The sequence below is a fragment of the Carica papaya genome, chromosome 6 (genome assembly GCF_054855325.1).
Source record: "Carica papaya isolate Zhongbai chromosome 6, ASM5485532v1, whole genome shotgun sequence".
Lineage (NCBI taxonomy): Eukaryota > Viridiplantae > Streptophyta > Magnoliopsida > Brassicales > Caricaceae > Carica > Carica papaya.
Genome location: NC_142314.1, coordinates 8259938 through 8281426, shown reverse-complemented (window position 1 = coordinate 8281426; position 21489 = coordinate 8259938). Strand labels below are relative to the sequence as shown.

At 43.2% G+C, this 21489-nt stretch overlaps 1 protein-coding gene across 1 annotated transcript; it reads left to right on the top strand.

Moving 5' to 3' along the window:
* Positions 1–18459: 18459 nt before the first annotated feature.
* On the top strand, positions 18460–21370 carry GGR (geranylgeranyl reductase). Its single transcript, XM_088223214.1, has 2 exons — positions 18460–19273; positions 20077–21370. The coding sequence occupies exons 1-2, from the start codon at positions 18887–18889 to the stop codon at positions 20740–20742; spliced, it is 1053 nt and encodes a 350-aa protein (XP_088079340.1). The 5' UTR covers positions 18460–18886; the 3' UTR covers positions 20743–21370.
* The last annotated feature ends 119 nt before the right edge of the window (positions 21371–21489 follow it).

Sequence of the window (21489 nt, the reverse complement as noted above, 5' to 3'; positions counted from 1 at the left end):
TGGTCGAAAGGGGCCCAAGGTCTGATTTGGAATTTTTTGGGACACGTGCAGGTACCAGTAGTGCGTTTCAATTTTTCAGAAAAAATTCAGAAAAATTAGGGACAGTCTGTAGGCACACTGTAGAGTCGAATTCAGACTCCAAAACAGGTAAGGATTTCTCACCCTATTTCCTATCACGGTATTAAAGCTAAATAAATAATTAAACTGTACTTTGTGACTTTATAGATGTATAATTGATTTAGGTTGCCAATGGAGCCCGAGTCTGATACAGTGTTGGTCTGTTATTGTTTGATCTAATTTCCAGTATTAAATGCAGGATGATGTTTGATGTAATTATGTTATCGTCTCGTATGCATGAACTATGGTTTTTTTTATTATGGTTTGTATCATGGTGAACCCGATAATGTGTTGTCTTATTTGGTGTCCATTACTCGTTTACATGTTGTGTGTGATTAGATGATTGAGATCAAGAAAAAAGGCAAAAAGGTTGTGTGAATTGATAAATGGATAATGTGGACAGCTCGACTAGATATCCTAGGAGATGGTGGACGGACCGGGTCCGTAGGGAACCCTACCGGGAACGTGGTCTCTCATACCGGACGGGGTATGGAGACCTTATGTGTTTTGGTGCCCATACCGGATGGGGTATGGGGACGGCCCGTTTCACCTCATACCGAACGGGGCATTGAGGTTCATGGTTTTGGCGCCCATACCGAACGGGGTATAGGGATGGCCCTGGAATCAGGTTGTAATGTTAATGGTTCACGTGTAGAGGGGACCCCCTATGAATCCCCAGGGATACTAGTAGGCTGGTAAAAGAGGAAATCTATTTTCTGATGATTGAAATGTAAATGTATGATATGTGTTATGTTATAAAGTTTATATGATTTCATAATGATGATAATGTTATTGCTTTCATATGTTGTTTTCATGGATCTCACCGAGGTAAGTGGACAGTAAAAGTTTTTATATTAATAAACGAGTTCGTTATAAATTATGCTCCATTGGTCATTTTTGTTTTCTACCTACCTTTACTTCTGTGGCGGTGAGATAGTGTGATGTCTTTACTGGGCTGGTGTAGCTCATTCCTTATTTAACCATTTCAGATCAGGAAGACATTGTTCCCGAGCCCGTTCCGCAAGAAGACGGCGAAGGGGACGCCTAAAGACTCCATAGTTATATTTATAGTTCTTATTTCGAGTATCTCTTTTAGTTAGTTTGCTCTTTCATGTTTTGAGTATGTTTTGGTTATTGTGTAAGGGATGTTAATAAAAAATTTTATTACACTTCTGCATTTGAGATTTTTAATACATATATTTCATTTAAATTTTCGGGGCCTTTACAGTTGGTATCAAAGCCGTGTTCCTCGGACCTATCCCTTACACAATAATGCTTAGAGAAATATTCAACGATAAACCATTACTCAACCATTCCTTATGAAATGCAGGTGCAGAGAGATGAGGAGAGAAAGACCCCCACTAAACCGAGCGGCCCGGGATAATTCACTTCGGGAGGATGTAGACAGGTTATTTGAGATGATGGAAGGATTCATAGCATCCCAGCAAGGGCGAAGGGAGAGAAGGGAGTTACCTGACCCTCCTCCACTACCGCAGGTTGAGCCTCTGCTACAGCAGGCTGATCCCGAGCCACCCCGGCACGAGCCTGCTCCTCCACAGTACCACCCGGCACCACTGCCGCAGTACAACCCGGTGCCCCAGCCACGGTACTACCCGACACCGCCACAGCACGACTCAGTGCCCCCAGCATATCAGCAGGTGCCACCATAGGACCCCCCAGGCTATCCCCAGCAGGGTCCAGTCCCTCCTCCACGGGACCCCGCTCCTTCCTTGATCGTCCCGGGCTACATAGAGAGGTACAGGAGACTGAACCCCTCCACCTTTGCAGGGGGATCCTCTTTTGAAGAGGCCCAGTACTGGCTGGCGGAGACTGAGAGAGCTTTCAGGATCTTGGGAGTAGTTCCTGAGCAGAGAGCTGCCCTTGCTTCCTACATGCTGGTAGGGGAAGCAGGACGTTGGTGGGAGCTCAAGCAGACCACCCTGCCTACACCAGTCACTTGGGAGCAGTTCCTAGCCGCCTTCCATGCAGAGTATCTCCCTGAGCACATCCGACACCTAAAGAAAACGGAGTTTGTTCAACTGGTTCAGGGAAACATGACAGTATCAGAATATGCTCGTAAGTTCCTAGAGCTGGGCCGATACTCCCCGGAGACATTGATGGATGAGAGCCGAAAGGCCAGGAGATTCCAATCGGGTCTCCGCCCAGAGATCAGGCAACACTTGTTAGTACTGGAGCTCAAGACATCTTCAGCAGTCCTAGCAAAGGCACAGATCGTGGAAATAAGCTTCAGCACCCGTCCTCAGCAAGGAGGGAGTTCCCGACCCTCAGCTCCATTCCGCAGGCCAGCACCTGCATCTGCCCAACCAAATAAAAGGCCAAGACCAGCCATCCAGAACCCTCCTCAGGCTCCAGGGGCAGCTGTTGGAAAGATCTGTCAGCACTGCGGTAGAGATCACGAGGACCGACCCTGCTACCGCCTCAACAACACTTGTCGCATTTGTGGCAGTGCCCAGCATTATGCAAGAGAATGCCCGAGGAACCAGAATCAATGGAGGCCTCCTATCCAGGGTAGAGCTTATAACCTTACCCAGCAGGATGCCGACGTTAACTCGGATGTAGTACAAGGTATGTATACTATCTGTGACCATTTTGCTCATGTTTTATTTGACACTACTTCATCGCACTCTTTTGTTTTACATGCTTTTACTTCCAAAATTAATGTATCACCTGATAAACTTGATTTATTGTTGTTTGTGTCTACTGCCAGGGGTGAAACACTACTAGGGGAAGCTATCTATAGGGCTTGTGCCGTGGAGATAGCAAATAGAAAACTAAGTGTAGACTTGATAGGGTTAGATACAGGAGATTTTGATGTAACCTTAGGAATGGATTGGCTAGCGGCGTATCACGCCACCATAGATTGCTTTAACAAGAAAGTTGTCTTTAATCCTCCTAACGAGTAGCCATTTACAAATTAATAAAATTATTCAGTACTTATTCCTTGATGGCAAGTTTTCTTAACTTCTAGTGCCTTAATCTTGTTGTTTTCTCTGACTAGGCAAGTCTAAGAAGGAAATTTGTATTCAAGAGATTCTGGTAGTCAGAGACTTCCCAGATGTGTTTCTGGACGAACTGCCCAGTCTGCCAGTGGACACAGAAGTCGAGTTCACTATAGACCTACAGCCAGTTACCCAACCCATTTCGGTTGCTCCTTATCGCATGAGCCGCATTGAGATGGAAGAGCTGAGGAAACAGATCACTAAATTGCAAGACAGTAGTTTTATTAGACACAGTGTGTCCCCTTGGGGTGCTGGAGTCACTTTTGCAAGAAAGGGAGATGGAACATTGAGACTGTGCACTGACTACAGAGGATTGAACAAGGTTACGGTCAAAAACAAGTATCCCCTTCCCCTGATTGATGACTTCTTTTATCAGCTGCAGGGTGCACAGGTATTCTCTAAAATAGACCTACGATCAGGTTACCATCAGGTGAAGATAAGAACATAAGACATCCCCAAGACGGCCTTCCGAACCAGATACGAACACTATGAGTTCCTGGTCATGCCACTTGAGCTAACCAATGCCCCAGCAATCTTTATAGATCTGATGAACAGGGTCTTCAGAGAGTTCTTGAATCAATTTATCATCATGTTCATCGATGATATCTTAGTCTACTCAAAAAGCAGAAAAGAACATGCTCACCATCTTGCCCAAGTTTTGCAGGTCCTTAGAAATAAGAGGTTATATGCGAAGTTGAGTAAGTGTGGATTCTGGCTTGAGCAGACTGCCTTCCTAGGACACATCATATCGAAGGAAGGGGTATCAGTGAATCCCGAAAAGGTTGAAGCAGTACTTAGCTGGGAGAAGCTGACATCAGTTAAGAAAATCCGTAGCTTCCTAGGAATGGCAGGTTATTCTGCAGGTTCGTTAAAGGATTCTCCAGTCTAGAAGCTCCTCTAACCCGACTCACAAAGAAGAATGCCAAGTTTGAGTGGAAGGAAGACTGTGAAAAAAGTTTTTCAGAATTAAAGAAGCGGCTAACCACTGCACCCGTGCTGGCTTTACCGAGTGGATCGGGGGAATATACAGTTTATAGTGATGCCTCCTATCTGGGCCTAGGTTGTGTCCTAATGTAGCATGGAAAGGTTATAGCATATGGGTCAAGACAGTTATAAAATCATGAGAAGAACTATCTCACCCATGACTTGGAGCTTGCCGCAATCATTCACGCCTTGAAAACCTGGCGCCATTATTTGTACGTAGAGACCTTTTAGATCTATACCGATCATAAGAGATTGAAATACATATTCACTCAGAAGGATCTCAACATGCGTCAGAGAAGGTGGATGGAACTCCTTAAGGACTATGATTGTGATATCTTATACCATCCGGGTAAGGGCAACATGGTAGCAGATGCCCTCAGCAGGAAAAGTGCAGGTATCATAGCCCATTTGATGGTTTCAGAATGCAGACCAATTGGGGCCACGCAACAGGATCGACTTCATGATCTGAAGAGAGTCACATGTTTGGGCCGCCTGACAGTCCAGCCCGAGTTAATCCAGAGAATAAGGGAAGCCCAGACAGTTGACCCCGCCCTAGTAGCCCGCAAGAAGGATGCAGAACAGGGAGGGAGCTCAGAATTCTGAATCTCTACCGATGGATTACTTCATTTCCAAGACAGGGTGTGTGTCCCAGATGACAGTAAGTTAAAAAGAGACATCATGATGGAGTCCCATAGCTCGAAGTTTGTCATGCATCTAGGAAGCACCAAAATATACCAAGCATGCGACCCCGATTTTGGTGGCCTGGGATGAAGAGAGACATAGTCGACTTTGTATCTAAATGCTTGGTATGTCAGCAGGTCAAGGCAGAGCATCAGCTCCCAGGTGGGTTACTTCAGCCTTTACCGATCCCCGAGTGGAAGTGGGAACATATCACCATGGACTTCGTATCGGGGCTACCCAAGGCACGTTCAGGACATGATGCCATATGGGTAATCGTTGACCGACTTACCAAGTCTTTCCACTTCCTAGTCATCAGGATGACCGATTCATTGGACAAGTTGGCAAGGATGTATATCCGGGAGATAGTCAGATTGCATGGGGTTCCAGTGACAGTAGTATCCGACAGGGATCCCAGGTTCACTTCTCAGTTTTGGAGTAGCTTCCAGCAAGCTATAGGAACAAAGCTGTCTCTTAGTACTGCCTTCCATCCCCAGACTGATGGACAATCAGAGAGGACAATTCGTACACTTGAGGATATGCTCCGAGCTTGTGTCCTGGACTCTAGGGGCCATTGGGACGACCATCTACCCTTGATAGAGTTTGCTTACAACAACAGCTACCAAACTAGTATCGGCATGGCTCCATATGAGGTGCTATATGGGCGTCCGTGCAGATCACCGATTTGTTGGGAAGAAGTGGGCGATAGAAGATTGTTCGGCCCGGAATTGGTAGAGGAGACCACGTCCAAAATAGTTAAAATCAGAAAGAATATTCAGACAACTCAGAGTAGGCAGAAGAGTTATGCAGATACCCGGAGGAGAGACCTAGCGTTTGAGAAAGGCGACCGGGTGTTTCTTAAGGTCACTCCTTTCAAGGGAATTAGTAGGTTCTGCAGGAGGTAAAAATTAAACCTCCGATATATTAGACCCTTTGAAATCTTAGACAGGATTGGTACTGCTGCCTACAGACTAGCACTGCCTCCAGAGCTCTCCAGAGTCCACAACGTGTTCCACGTATCCATGCTACGTAAGTACAACCCGGACCCTTCTCATGTCTTGTCTCATGAGCCGCTTCCACTTCAAGAGGACCTGTCTTATGAAGAAGTACCAGTCGGTATCACGGACCGAAAGAGCAGAATACTCCGCAACCGGGAAATATCATTTGTAAAGGTCGTGTGGCAGAACCACACGCCCAGGGAGACTACTTGGGAGCTAGAATCAGAATTTAGAGCCCAGTATCCCTATTTGTTCAACCAAGAGTAAGAAGCAAATTTGGGGGACTAAATTTCTTTAGGGGGGGAGAGTTGTAACACCTAAGTAATTTAATTTTTATCTTACTATTTTTATTTTTATTTATTTGAATTTTTAAATTTTTAATTAATTTAATTTAATGAAAATAAAAATAATAATAATGATAAAATTGGGTAAAAATATTATTTGGATTTAATTGAAATTGATTTTAGGAAAAATTGGTGAAAATTCAGATTCTATGGGTGTTTTTGAAAAAAAAATCAGAAATCGGGGGTCAAAACGTAATTTAGAAAAGTTGTACCATGTCAGCACCCACGTCAGCAGCCACATCAGTGGCCCAATCAGCAGCCCCGGCCAACCAGGACACGCCGCGTGGCAAGGAAACGCTGACCAGGGGACGGGCCACGTGGGCGATCCACGTGCGTGCGATCGGACGGCCCAGATCCGTTCCCGCGTGCACAGACGCCCAGATTCATGCGTACGAACGGTCTAGATTCAATCAGGCACGGAAGGCTCAGATTGCATCACGATGGACGACCCAGATTTAATCCCAATTAAATTGTGATCGAACGGTCCAGATTTAATCTTGATGGACGGTTGAGATTAAAAGGCAAATGGTATAAATAACCCCACCCAAACCTGACCACAAAACCCTAGCCGCCAGTGCCTCGCCGGAGAAGAAGAACCAGACGCCGGAGGAGCCGGCCGCCGCCACCCACCGCCACACCGGGAAAGTTTCCGACTGCCGATCGAGATAAACTTTCTCCCCCTGGCTCGTTTTTCGATGCTGAGTCCGCCTATGGCCAAACCGGAGCTAAACCACCGGCCAAACGACTGGAAAATCCAGCCGAAGTCCAGCAGCTCCGTCGCGTCCCCCTCTGTTTTTGCCCCCGATGAGGCCCTTTCTGGCCTCCGTTCGATGAAAATTTTATACCACTGTGATCACCGTTCTTTTCTCTACAGGTTGATCGGAGCCAAACATCAAAACGCGACTCACGCCGGAGGAGCCACCGCACCGGAGAGCACCGCCGCCGGTAAGTTTCGATTTTTCGTAATTTTTTTGGCCCACCGAGGGCCCTATGGTTGTTTTATCACAAGGACCGATGCAAGTGTGGCCGAATTCGGCCGAAAATGACTAACTCGAGGTGAATCACCGCCGCCGTGCCGGAATTCCGATATTGGCCGAAAAGGGCCCTAGGTCTGATTTGGAATTTTTTGGGACACGTGCAGGTACCGGTAGTGCGTTTCAGTTTTCCAAAAAAAAATCAGGAAAATTAGAGACAGCCTGTAGGCACACTGTAGAGTCGAATTCAGACCCCAAAACAGGTAAGGATTTCTCACCCTATTTCCTATCACGGTATTAAAGCTAAATAAATAATTAAACTGTACTTTGTGACTTTATATATGTATAATTGATTGAGATTGCCAATGGAGCCCGAGTCTGATACAGTGTTGGTCTATTATTGTTTGATCTAATTTCCAATATTAAATGCAGCATGATGTTTGATGTAGTTATGTTATGGTCTCGTATGCATGAATTATGGTTTCTTTTATTATGGTTTGTATTATGGTGAACCCGATACTATGTTGTCTTGTTTGATATCCATTACTGGTTTATATGTTGTGTGTGATTGGATGATTGAGATCAAGGAAAAAGATAAAAGGCTTGTGTGAATTGATAAATGGATAATGTGGACAGCTCGACTAGATATCCTGGGAGATGGTGGACGGAAGTTATCCGTAGGGAACCCTACCGGGAACGTGGTCTCTCATACCGGACGAGGTATGGAGACCTTATGTGTTTTGGCGTCCATACGGGATGGGGTATGGGGACGGCCCGTTTCACCCTCATACCGGACAGGGTATTGAGGTTCATGGTTTTGGCGCCCATACCGGACGGGGTATGGGGACGGCCCTAGAATCAGGTTGTAATGTTAATGGTTCACGTGTAGCGGAGACCCCCTATGGATCCCCAGGGATACTAGTAAGCTGGTAAAAGAGGAAATCTGTTTTCTAATAATTGAAATGTAAAGGTATGATATGTGTTATGTTATAAAGTTTATATGATTTCATAATGATGATAATGTTATTGCTTTCATATGTTGTTTTCATGGATCTCACCGAGGTAAGTGGACAGTAAACGTTTTTATATTAGTAAACGAGTTCGTTATAAATTATGCTCCATTTGTCATTTTTGTTTTCTACCCACCTTTACTTCCGTTGCGGTGAGATAGTGTGATGTCTTTACTGGGCTGGGGTAACTCATTCCTTATTTAACCATTTCAGATCAGGAAGACATTGTTCCTGAGGCCATTCCGCATGAAGACGGCGAATGGGACGCCTAAAAACTCCATAGTTATATTTATAGTTCTTATTTCGAATCTCTTTTAGTTAATTTGTTCTTTCATATTTTGAGTATGTTTTGGTTATTGTGTAAGGTATGTTAATCAAAATTTTTATTACGCTTCCGCATTTGAGATTTTTAATACATATATTTCATTTAAATTTCTAGGACCGTTACAAAGAGTATAATTAAATTTAATTTATAAAGAAAGAAACGTATTTATGCATGCACTTAAAAAAATTGATTTCAAACTATACTTCGATTATTAAAAAAAATGTATTTGCACCCACCATTAGATTAAAAAAAATTAAGAAAGACATAATTTGATATGATAATGAAAGGAAATAAAGAAAAATTAATCATGTGAAATAAATTAATAAAAAAAATGGTAAAGATGTTGTATGTAACGGCCTTGAAATTAAAATGAAGATGTATGTATTAAAAATCTTAAATGTGGAAGCGTAATAAAAATTTTGATTAACATCCCTTACACAATAATCAAAAACGTACTCATAACATGAAAGAATAAGCTAATTAAAAGAGATACTCGAAATAAAAACTATAAATAGAACTATAAAGTCTTTAGGCGTCTAACTTGCCATCTTCCTGCGGAACGGGCTCGGAAACCCCGTCTTCCTTATCTGAAATGGTTAAATAAGGAATGAGTTACACTACCCCAGTAAAGACATCACACTATCTCACTGCCACATGAGTAAAGGTCGGTAGAAAACAAAAATGACCAATAGAGCATAATTTATAACAAACTCATTTATTAACATAAAAACTTTTACTGTCCACTTACCTCGGTGAGATTCATGAAAATAACATATGAAAATAATAACATTATAACTATCATAAAATCATATTGACTTTGTAACAGAACACATGTCATACTTTTGCACGTCAATAATCAGACAACAAATTTCCTCTTTTACCAGCTTACTAGTATCTATGGGGATCCATAGGGGGTCCCCGCTACACGTGAACAATTGACATTAATAACCTGATTCCAGGGCCGTCCCCATACCCCGTCCGGTATGGGCGCAAAAACCATAAACCTCAATACCCCGTCCTGTATGAGGGTGAAACGGGCCGTCCCCATACCCCGTCCGGTATGGGCACCAAAACACATAATGTCTCCATACCCCGTCCGATATGAGAGACCACGTTCCCAGTAGGGCTCCCTACGGACCTGGTCCGTCCACCATCTCCCAGGATATCTAGTTAGGCTGTCCACATTATCCATGTATCAATTCACATAACCTTTTTCCCCTTTTCCTTGATCTCAATCATCCAATCATACACAAATATGTAAACCAGTAATTGACACCAAACAAGACAACACAACATCGAGTTCACCATAACACAAACCATAATAAAAGAAACCATGATTCATGCATACGAGACCATAAAATAATTATATCAAATATCATACTACATTTAATACTGAAAAATAGATCAAAAAATAACTGACCAACAATGTATCAAATTCGGGCTCCATTGGCAACCTCAATCAATTATATATGCCTATAAAATCACAAAATACCGTTTAATTATTTATTAAGCTTTAGTGCCGTGATAGGAGGTAGGGTGAGAGATACTTACTTGTTTCGAGGTCTAAAATTGGCTCTACAGTGCGTATACGGGCTGTCCCTAAATTCACTGAATTTTTTCTGAAAAACTAAAATGCACTACCGGTACATGCACGTATCCCAAAAAATCCTAAATAAGACCTAGGGCCCCTTTCGGCCAATATCAAAATTCCGGCACGGCAGCTCTGTCGTGCTCCGGTGACGGCGGCGATCCGCCTCGGGTTGGCCATTTTTGGCCATTTTCGGCCGAATTCGGCCAAACTTGCATTGGTTCCTGCGATAAAACAACCCTAGGACCCTCGGTGAGCCAAAAAATCAAGAAAAATTGAGACTTATCAGCGGCGGTGCTCTCGGGAGCGACAGCTTCTCCAGCACGAGTCGCATTTTGATGTTTTGCTCCGGTCAACCTATAGAGAAAACGACGGTGATCACAGTGGCATAAAAATTGCATCGAACGGAGGCCGTGAAGGGCCTCATCGGAGGCAAAAATAGAGGGAAGCTGCGGCGGTGCCGCTGGACTTCGGCAGAGTTTTTTGGCTGATTGGCCGATGGTTTGGCTCCGATTTGGCCATAGATGGATTCAGCATCGAAAAACGAGCCAAAAGGAGAAAATTTACCTTGATTGGCGGTCCAAAAATTCTCCAGTACGGCGGCGGGTGGCGGCGGCCGATTCCTCCGGCGTCTAGTTCTTCTTCTCCGACGAGGCACTAGCGGCTAGGGTTTGTGGTCGGGTGTGGGTGGGGTTATTTATACCCTTCCCCTTTTAATCTCAACCGTCCATCAAGATTTAATCTGGACTGTCCGATCGCAATTTATTTGGGATTAAATCTAGGTCGTCCATCGCGATGCGATCTGGGCCGTCCGTATGCGTGAGATCTGGGCCGTCCGTGCGCACATTTGATCTGAGCCATCCGTGCGCACGGGAACAGATTTGGGTCGTCTGATCGCGCGCACGCGGATCGCCCACGTGGCACGTCCCGTGTCAGCGTTCCTTGCCACGCGGCGTGTGCTCGTTGGTCGGGGCTGCTGACGTGACACAACTTTTTTAAATTGCATTTTGACCATCGGTTTCTAATTTTCTTTTCAAAAACACCTCCATAATCCAAATTTTCACCCCTTTTTTCCAAAATCAATTTCAATTAAATCCAAAAAATAATTTTACCCTATTTTATCATTATTATTATTTTTATTTTCATTAAATTAAATTGAATTAAAACCTTATAAATTAAACATATAAAAAATTAAACTAAAATTCAAATACGAAAATAAAAATAATAATTTGGGTGTTACAACTCTCCCCCCTTAAAGAAATTTGGTCTCCAAAATTTGCCTCTTACTCTTGGTTGAACAAATGGGGATACTGGGCTCTAAAATCTGATTCTAGCTCCCAGGTAGCCTCCCTGGGCGTGTGGTTCTGCCACACGACCTTTACAAATGATATTTTCCGATTGCGGAGTATCCTACTCTTCCGTTCCGTGATGCCGACTGGTACTTCTTCATAAGATAAGTCTTCTTGGAGTGGAAACGGTTCATGAGCCAAGACATAAGAGGGGTCCGGGTTGTAGTTACGTAGCATGGATATGTAGAACACATTGTGGACTTTGGAGAGCTTTGGAGGCAGTGCTAGTCTGTAGGCAGCAATACCAATCCTGTCTAAGATTTCAAAAGGTTCAATAAATCAGGAGTTTAATTTTTCCCTCCTGCCGAACCTACTAATTCCCTTGAAATGAGTGACCTTAAGAAATACCCGGTCGCCTTTCTCAAACGCTAGGTCTCTCCTCCAGGTATCTGCATAACTCTTCTGCCTACTCTGAGTTGTCTGAATGTTCTTTCTGATTTTAACTATTTTGGACGTGGTCTCCTCTACCAACTTCGGGCCGAGCAATCTTCTATCGTCCACTTCTTCTCAACAAATCGGTGATCTGCACGGGCGCCCATATAACGCCTCATATGGAGTCATGTCGATGCTTACTTGGTAGCTGTTGTTGTAGGCAAACTCTATCAGGGGAAAATGGTCGTCCCAATGGCCCCTAGAGTCAATGACACAAGCTCGGAGCATATTCTCAAGTGTACGAATTGTCCTTTCTGATTGCCCATCAGTCTGGGGATGGAAGGCAGTACTAAGAGACAGCTTTGTTCCCATAGCTTGCTGAAAGCTATTCCAAAACCAAGAAGTGAACCTGGGATCCCTGTCGGATACTACTGTCACTGAAACTCTATGCAATCTGACCATTTTCCAGATGTACATTCTTGCCAACTTGTCTAAGGGATCGATCATCCCGATGGCTAAGAAGTGGGAAGACTTGATAAGTCAGTCAACAATTACCCATATGGCATCATGTCCTGAACGTGCCTTGGGTAGTCCCGATACGAAGTCCATGGTGATATGTTCCCACTTCCACTCCGGGATCGGTAAAGGCTGAAGTAACCCACCTGGGCACTGATGCTCTGCCTTGACCTGCTGACATACCAAGCATTTAGATATAAAGTCGGCTATATCTCTCTTCATCCCATTCCACCAAAATCGGGGTCGTATGCTTTGGTACATTTTGGTGCTTCCTGGATGCATTGTAAACTTCAAGCTATGGGACTCCATCATGATGTCTCTTTTTAACTCATTGTCATCTGGGACACACACCTTGTCTTGGAAACGAAGTAATCCATCGACAGAGATTCGGAATTCTGAGCTCACTACCTGTTCTGCATCCTTCTTGCGGGCTACCAGAGCGGGGTCGACTGACTGGGCTTCCCTTATTCTCTGGATTAACTCGGGCTGGACTGTCAGGCGGCCCAAACATGTGACTCTCTTCAGATCCTGAAGTCGAACCTGTTGCGTGGCCCCAATTAACCTACATTCTGAAACCATCTAATGGACTAAGATACCTGCATTTTTCCTGCTGAGAGCATCTGCTACCATTTTGCCCTTACACAGATGGTATAAGATATCACAATCATATTCCTTGAGGAGTTCCATCCACCTTCTCTAATGCATGTTGAGATCCTTCTGAGTGAATATGTGTTTCAAACTCTTATGATCAGTATAGATCTGAAAGGTCTCTCCGTACAAATAATGGCGCCAGGTTTTCAAGGCGTGTATGATTACGGCAAGCTCCAAGTCATGGGTGGGATAGTTCTTCTCATGATTCTTTAACTGTCTGGACCCATATGCTATAATATTTCCATGCTGCATCAGGACATAGCCTAGGCCTAGATAGGAGGCATAACTATAAACTGTATATCCTCCCGATCCACTCGATAAAGCCAGCACGGGTGCAGTAGTCAGCCGCTTCTTCAATTCTGAAAAACTTCTTTCGCAGTACTCGTTCCACTCAAACTTGGCATTCTTCTTTGTGAGTCGGGTTCGAGGAGCTGCTAGACTGGAGAATCCTTCAACGAACATGCGGTAATAACCTGTCATCCCCAAGAAGCTGCGGATTTTCTTAACTGATATCAGCTTCTCCCAGCCAAGTACCGCTTCAACCTTTTTGGGATTCACTGATACCCCTTCCTTCGATATGATATGTCCTAGGAAGGTGGTCTGCTCAAGCTAGAATCCACACTTGCTCAACTTTGCATATAACCTCTTGTTTCTAAGGACCTACAAAACTTGGGCAAGATGATGAGCATGTTCTTCTCTGCTTTTTGAGTATACTAAGATATCATCGATGAATACGATGATAAATTGATCCAAGAACTCTCTAAAGACCCTGTTCATCAGATCCATAAAGATTGTCGGGGCATTGGTTAGTCCAAATGGTATGACCAGGAACTCATAGTGTCCGTACCTGGTTCGGAAGGCCGTCTTGAGGATGTCTTCTATTCTTATCTTCATCTGATGGTAACCTGATCGCAGGTCTATTTTAGAGAAGACCTGTGCACCCTGCAGCTGATCGAAGAGGTCATCAATCTGGGGAAGGGGATACTTGTTCTTAATTGTAACCTTGTTCAATCCTCTGTAATCAATACACAGTCTCAACTTTCCATCTCTCTTCCTTGCAAAAGTGACTCCGGCACCCCAAGGGGACACACTGTGTCTAATAAAACTATTATCTTGCAATTCAGTGATCTGTTTCCTCAGCTCTTCTATCTCAATGCAGCTCATGCGATAAGGAGCAACCGAAATGGGCTGGGTACCTGGCTGTAGGTTTATAGTGAACTCGACTTCCCTGTCCGCTAACAGACCGGGCAGTTCATCTGAAAACACATATGGGAAGTCTCGGACTACCAGAATCTCTTGAATATAAATTCCCTTCTTGGGCTTACCCTGTACCACATCCGGGTCAGCGTCGGCATCCTACTGGGTAAGGTTGTAAGCTCTGCCCTGGATAGGAGGCCTTCCTTGATTCTGGTTCCTCGGGCATTCTCTTGCATAATGCTGGACACTGCCACATATGCGACAGGTGTTGTTGAGGCGGTAGCATGGTCGGTCCCTTTGATCTCTGTCGCAGTGCTGACAGATCTTCCCATGTGCTGCCCCTAGAGCCTGAGGAGGGGCCTGGATGGCTGGTCTGGGCCTCTTATTTGGTTGGGCAGGCGCAGTAGGTGCTGGCATGTGGAACGAAACTGAGGGTTGGGAACTCCCCGCTGGCTGAGGACGAATATTGAAGCTCCTTTCCACGATCTGTGCCTTTGCTAGAACTACTGAATATGTCTTGAGCTCCAGCACCAACAAGTGTTGCCTAATCTCCGAGTGAAGGCCCCACTGGAGCCCCACTGGAGTCTCCTGGCCTTTCGGCCCTCATCCATCAATGTCTCCAGAGAGTATCGGCCCAGCTCTAGGAACTTACGAGCATATTCCGATACTGTCATGTTTCCCTGGACCAGTTGAACAAACTCCATCTCCTTTAGGTGTCGGATGTGCTCAGGGAGATACTCCGCATGGAAGGCCGCTAAGAACTGCTCCCAAGTGACTGGTGTAGGCAGGGTGGTCTGCTTGAGCTCCCACCAACGACCTGCTTCCCCTACCAGCATGTAGGAAGCAACGGCAGCTCTCTGCTTAAGAACCACTCCCAAGGTCTTGAAAGCTCTCTCAGTCTCCGCCAGCCAGTACTGGGCATCTTCAAAAGAGGATCCCCCTACAAAAGTGGAAGAGTTTAGTCTCATGTACCCCTCTATGTAGCCCGGGTCGATCAAGGAAGGAGCTGGGTCCCGTGGAAGAGGGACTGGGCCCGGCTGGGGATGGACTGGGGGGGCCCTGTGGTGGCACCTGCTGATATGGTGGGGGCACCGGATTGTACTGTGGCGGTGTCGGGCAGTACGATGGCTGGGGCATTGGTTCATACTGCAGCGGTGGTGCCAAGTGGTACTGTGGTGGAGCAGGCTCGTGCCGGGGTGGCTCGGGATCCGCTTGCTGTAGCGGTGGCTCAACCCGTGGTAGTGGGGGAGGTTCAGGTAACTCCCTTCTCTCCTTTCGACCTTGCTGGGCAGCCATGATCCTTTCCAGTATCTCGAATATTCTGTCCACATCTTCAGAGCGAATTATCCCGAGCTGCTCGGTTTAGTGGGGGTCTCCCTCTCCTCATTCCTTTACACCTGCATTTCACACGGAAGAGTTGAGTAACGATTTATCGGTGGGTATTTCTCTAAGCATTATTATGTAAGGGATGAGTCCGAAGAACGCGGCTCTGATACCAATTGTCACGGCCCCGAAATTTAAATGAAGATGTATGTATTAAAAATCTTAAATGCGGAAGCGTAATAAAAATTTTGATTAACATCCCTTACACAATAACCAAAAACGTACTCATAACATGAAAGAATAAGCTAATTAAAAGAAATACTCAAAATAAAAACTATAAATAGAACTATAAAATCTTTAGGCGTCTAACTCGCCGTCTTCCTGCGGAACGGGCTCGGAAACCCAGTCTTCCTAATCTGAAATGGTTAAGTAAGGAATGAGCTACACTAGCCCAGTAAAGACATCACACTATCTCACTGCCATAGGAGTAAAGGTCGGTAGAAAACAAAAACGACCAATAGAGTATAATTTATAACAAACTCATTTATTAACATAAAAACCTTTACTGTCCACTTACCTCGGTGAGATTCATGAAAATAACATATGAAAACAATAATATTATAACCATCATAAAATCATATCGACTTTGTAACAGAACCCATGTCATACTTTTGCACTTCAATAATCAGACAACAAATTTCCTCTTTTACCAGCCTACTAGTATCCATGGGAATCCATAGGGGGTCCCCGCTACACGTGAACCATTAACATTAATAACCTGATTCCAGGGCCGTCCCCATACCCCGTCCGGTATGGACGCCAAAACCATAAACCTCAATACCCCGTCCGGTATGGGCGCCAAAACACATAAGGTCTCCATACCCCGTCCGATATGAGAGACCACGTTCCCGATAGGGTTCCTTACGAACCCAGTCCGTCCACTATCTTCCAGGATATCTAGTCAGGCTGTCCACATTATCCATTTATCAATTCACATAACCTTTTTTCCCTTTTCCTTGATCTCAATCATCCAATCATACACAAATATGTAAACCAGTAATTGACACCAAACAACACAACACAACATCGGATTCACCATAACACAAACCATAATAAAAGAAACCATGATTCATGCATACAAAATCATAAAATAATTACATCAAATATCATACTGCATTTAATACTGAAAAATAGATCAAACAATAACTGACCAACAATGTATCAAATTCGGGCTCCATTAGTAACCTCAATCAATTATACATGTCTATAAAGTCACAAAATACCGTTTAATTATTTATTAAGCTTTAATGCCGTGATAGGAGGTAGGGTGAGAGATCCTTACTTATTTCAGGGTCTGAAATCGACTCTACAGTACTCCTAAGGGCTGTCCCTAAATTTTCTGAATTTTTTTTGGAAAACTGAAACGCACTACCGGTACATGCACGTGTCCCAAAAAATCCCAAATCAGACCTAGGGCCCCTTTCGGCAATATTGAAATTTCGGCACGGCAGCTCCGCAATAAAACAACCCTAGGGCCCTCGGTGGGCTAAAAAATCAAGAAAAATCGAGACTTACCAGCGGCGATGCTCTCGGGTGCGGCGGCTTCTCCGGCGCGAGTCACATTTTGATGTTTTGCTCCGGTCAACCTGTAGAGAAAAGGATAATGTTCATAGTGGCATAAAAATTGCATCGAACGGATGCCAATAAGGGCCTCATCGAAGGCAAAAACAGAGGGAAGCCGCGGCGGCGCCGCTGGACTTCGGCGGGGTTTTTCGGCTGATTGGCCGGTGGTTTGGCTCCGATTTGGCCATAAGCGAATTCAGTATCGAAAAACGAGCCAAGGGGAGAAAATTTATTTCGATTGGCGGTTGAAAAATTCTCCGGTGCGGCGGCGGGTGGCGGCGGCCGGCTCTTCCGGCGTCTGGTTCTTCTTCTCCGGCGAGGCACTGGCAGCTAGGGTTTGTGGTCGGGTTTGGGTGGGGTTATTTATACCCTTCCCCTTTTAATCTCAACCGTCCATCAAGATTTAATCTGAACCGTCCGATCCCGATTTATTTGGGATTGAATCTGAGCCGTCCATCGCGATACGATCTAGGCCGTCCATACCTGATTGAATCTGGACCGTCCGTACGCGTGAGATCTGGGCCGTCTGTGCGCACATTTGATCTGGGCCGTCCGTGCGCGTGGGAACGGATCTGGGCCGTCCGATCGCGCGCACGCAGATCGTCCACGTGGCCCATCCCGTGTCAACGTTCCTTGCCACGCGGCTGGTTCTGGTTGGCCAGGGCTGCTAACTGAGCTGCTGATGTGGCACAACTTTTTTAAATTGCGTTTGACCCCCCAATTTTCGATTTTCTTTTCAAAAACACCCCCAAAATCTAAATTTTCACCCCTTTTTTCCGAAATGAATTTCAATTAAATCCAAAAAATAATTTTACCCTATTTTATCATTATTATTATTTTTAGTTTCATTAAATTAAATTGAATTAAAACCTTATAAATTAAATATATAAAAAATTAAACTAAAATTTAAATACAAAAATAAAAATAATAATTTGGGTGTTACATTGTCTCCCAAAATAAAATAGTTTGTATATATATATATATATGTATAAATTATTATTTTTAGCTTTTGTAAAAGATTTACAAATATATTATTAATCATTATCAATTTTCTTTCACTCTTTTTTGAATATTTATTTCCAAGTAGTTGTTCTTTCTTAAACCCCCTGAGAAGATGAGGCAATCAAAATTGCCTAAAAACTATTAGCAAAAGTTTTCATTGCAGGAGTATCTCTAATAAATTTTATTATTAAATAATATCATGTGTGTCGAAGTATAATAATAAAAATAAATAATTATTAAAAGTAGAGAAATTAAAAAATATATTATATAAAGATGAAATCCAATAAAAAAAATATTACTAAGACAAAATGTTCCCGTCTCCTAATCTTTTTATGTTTGTCATTATCTCCAGCTCTACAAACCTGCAACTTTGTTCTACTTTTGACAAACATTCCATGGGCATAACCAGAGTTTAGATTTTTTTTAAAAAAATCTTCTTGTATATTTTTTTTTTCATAACTCTAGAAAGAAATTTAATGAAAGAAGCAAAGCTCAACAGGTCCTCTTCCGATGAGAGATCTTTAGGCTAATTCCGAGTTGATCCATCTGTTACCCCAAATGGTCCCCTCTTCTTTTTTAAAAAAAAATCTTAATCCATACCAGTTAAATGCAGCTAACATGTCTCCATTTATGTAAAAAAAAAGCCATTTTGCCTTCTTTTAAGAAAAAAGTAGTAATCTTTTGGCTCATCCACTCGTCAGTCTGATTCATATTCCCACAATCAAAACCCAATCTAGTCTTTTTTGATATAATAGCGCCAGACCTTTACAACACAAAAAACACCCGAGTCTAAAGACTCTCTCACAGGTAAAACAATGAGTTTGCTCTTCGCTACAGCGATATTATCAACGCCCACTCTCTACCTATCCAAGAAACCCCCAATTTTCCAGTTTAAACCCCTGAATCTTCAACGATCAATTCGTTGTTCATCTTCCTCTTCGCCTTCTTTGTCAGTTTCGAGCGAATTGGAGTCGACCCAGTTCGATCTAAAGACTTATTGGACCACTTTGAGAACCCAGATCAACCAGAAACTCGACGAGGCAATACCAGTGATGTACCCAGAGAAGATCTACGAGGCCATGCGATACTCTGTACTTACTCAGGGCGGCAAGCGAGCGCCACCCGTCATGTGCATCGCGGCTTGCGAGCTATTTGGCGGTAACCGCCTCGCTGCATTCCCTACTGCCTGTGCTCTTGAAATGGTTCTGCTTCTTTTCTTTTACCATATTCTTTGGCCTCTTCTTCTCTCTCTTATTGATAATTGGTAAATTAATTCTAAATTCTTAATTGTGATCAACGCCAATCGATTTTTCCCCTCTCTTGTGATTGAGGTACAGCAGCCAACTGATGGAAGTTGTGGTAGTTTAATTCCCAATTCTGAGATTTAGCTAAAGAAGAATTTCCAGCTTAAGAATCTTCACAAGGAATTTCTATCACGAACCCACTTTTGGGTTTGTATTATTATTATTATTGTTGCGTATGAATTTTGCTGTTGAAAGATTGGATTGCTAATTTATAATGATGTTTAGTTGTTTAATACTAGATTTTTTTGTCCAATTAAACTATATTTTAAGTCTTACATGCTAGTGCTAGTGTTTAATGTAGTAACATTGAAGTAATTTTGTATGCCAAGTGATTGTTATACAAAAAATATCGATGATGGAGATATTATCTTGTGTAACGGGCATATTATAGGGTGTCCATAGTTTTTTTCTTTTTTTATTAGTTTTCCACAATGTTTTAAGTTTCATATTAGTTTCATTGATATTTGGGAGAAAAAACAAAGAGAAATAAATTTGGTGATGAAGTAGGAATTAGCTCATCCTTTGCCTAATAAATTTCAGATCTTGCTCAGAATATAGTTATTTGGCCACCTCATTGGAAGTAGTTCAGCTTTTTTGTTTTTTTATGCAATATCTTGTTTCACAGTGAAGAATATGAAGCCTCTAGCTAAGAAGCAGTAGTGTCCAGCAACTTTTAATCATTTGTTGTCTTTTGACGACAGATTCATGCCGCTTCATTGATACACGATGACCTACCCTGCATGGATGATGATCCAATACGCCGAGGAAAACCCTCCAACCATACAATCTATGGTGTGGATATGGCCATCCTAGCAGGGGATGCACTCTTTCCCCTTGGCTTCCAGCACATTGTATCCCACACACCTGCCAACCTTGTTCCAGAGACTCAACTCCTCCGTGTCACCACTGAGATTGCCCGTACTGTAGGCTCTACCGGCATGGCAGCTGGGCAATATGTTGACCTTGAGGGAGGACCTAACTCAGTTGAGTTTGTGCAACAGAAAAAATTTGGTGAAATGGGAGAATGCTCTGCAGTGTGTGGAGGATTATTAGCTGGTGCCAATGATGATGACATACAGAGATTAAGGAGGTACGGGAGAGCTGTTGGGATGTTGTATCAAGTGGTTGATGATATCTTGGAGGAGAAAACGTTAAAAACTGAAGATATTGAGAAAAAGAAAAAGAAAGGGAAGAGTTACGTTGGAGTTTATGGGGCTGAGAGTGCTGTGAAGGTGGCTCAAGATCTTAGAACACAGGCTAAAAAAGAACTCGATGGGTTTAAGAAGTATGGTGAGGGTGTGTTGCCACTTTATAGCTTTGTGGATTTTGCTGCTGATAGAGGATTCACCATTGATGATTTAAGTTGATGATGAGTTTAGGTGTTGCACATTATCTGGCCGGTCACATTTGGTTTTTTACCAATGGTGGATTCGAGTCTGATTGCAAGCTTCCTCCTTGATCTTTTGGTTGATACTCAGCTTTTGGAATTTGATACACGGAATGGATTGGATGATATTTGTTCATGTTAGATTATTCCACGATTTTGTTGTTTACCCTGGTTTAGGGTCAGTATGTGAGTAAATGGACAATTGACAAAGCTGTTTTGGTTCTGTTACAAGTCATATGGCAACAAAATAACCGTTCTGGAATAACGAGAAACTGCAAGAAAGCAAATGAGACAAGCATAAGAAGCAACTTTGAAGAGCTTGTCTGTTTGCTTCTCATATATTTATTAGAAGCTGGGCATGTCCAGATGCCTTATGGAAGAATGGAATTCGGTATTTGTAATGATGGATTTACCTTGCTTGAAAATGTGAACATGGGGAAATCCTCCCTTGTAAAAGGAAAATCCTTGCTTTTGCTGCTTACGCTTCTGTATTGCTTCCTCAGTATCCTCCCTAAAAGATGTTACAAAGCATGCTTAGGTAAAGCTAGCAAAACGCATGAATTTATTTTGAAAAATGCAATCCAAGAAAGAAAATTATGTTGTTCTCCTCTCCTTCTGTAAAATTATGTGAAAATTACGTTGCTCTTGAATGATCCATCATCTTTTTATAGTAAATTACTTTAAATGTTTTCAATTGTGTTTTTTCAGTTAAAATTTTATTTAATAA

Coding starts and splice junctions, on each gene's coding strand:
- GGR (XM_088223214.1), top strand. CDS start 18,887: ATGAGTTTGCTCTTCGCTACAGCGATATTATCAACGCCCACTCTCTAC. Junction 19,274..20,076: donor CTGCCTGTGCTCTTGAAATG/GTTCTGCTTCTT, acceptor TTTTGACGACAG/ATTCATGCCGCTTCATTGAT.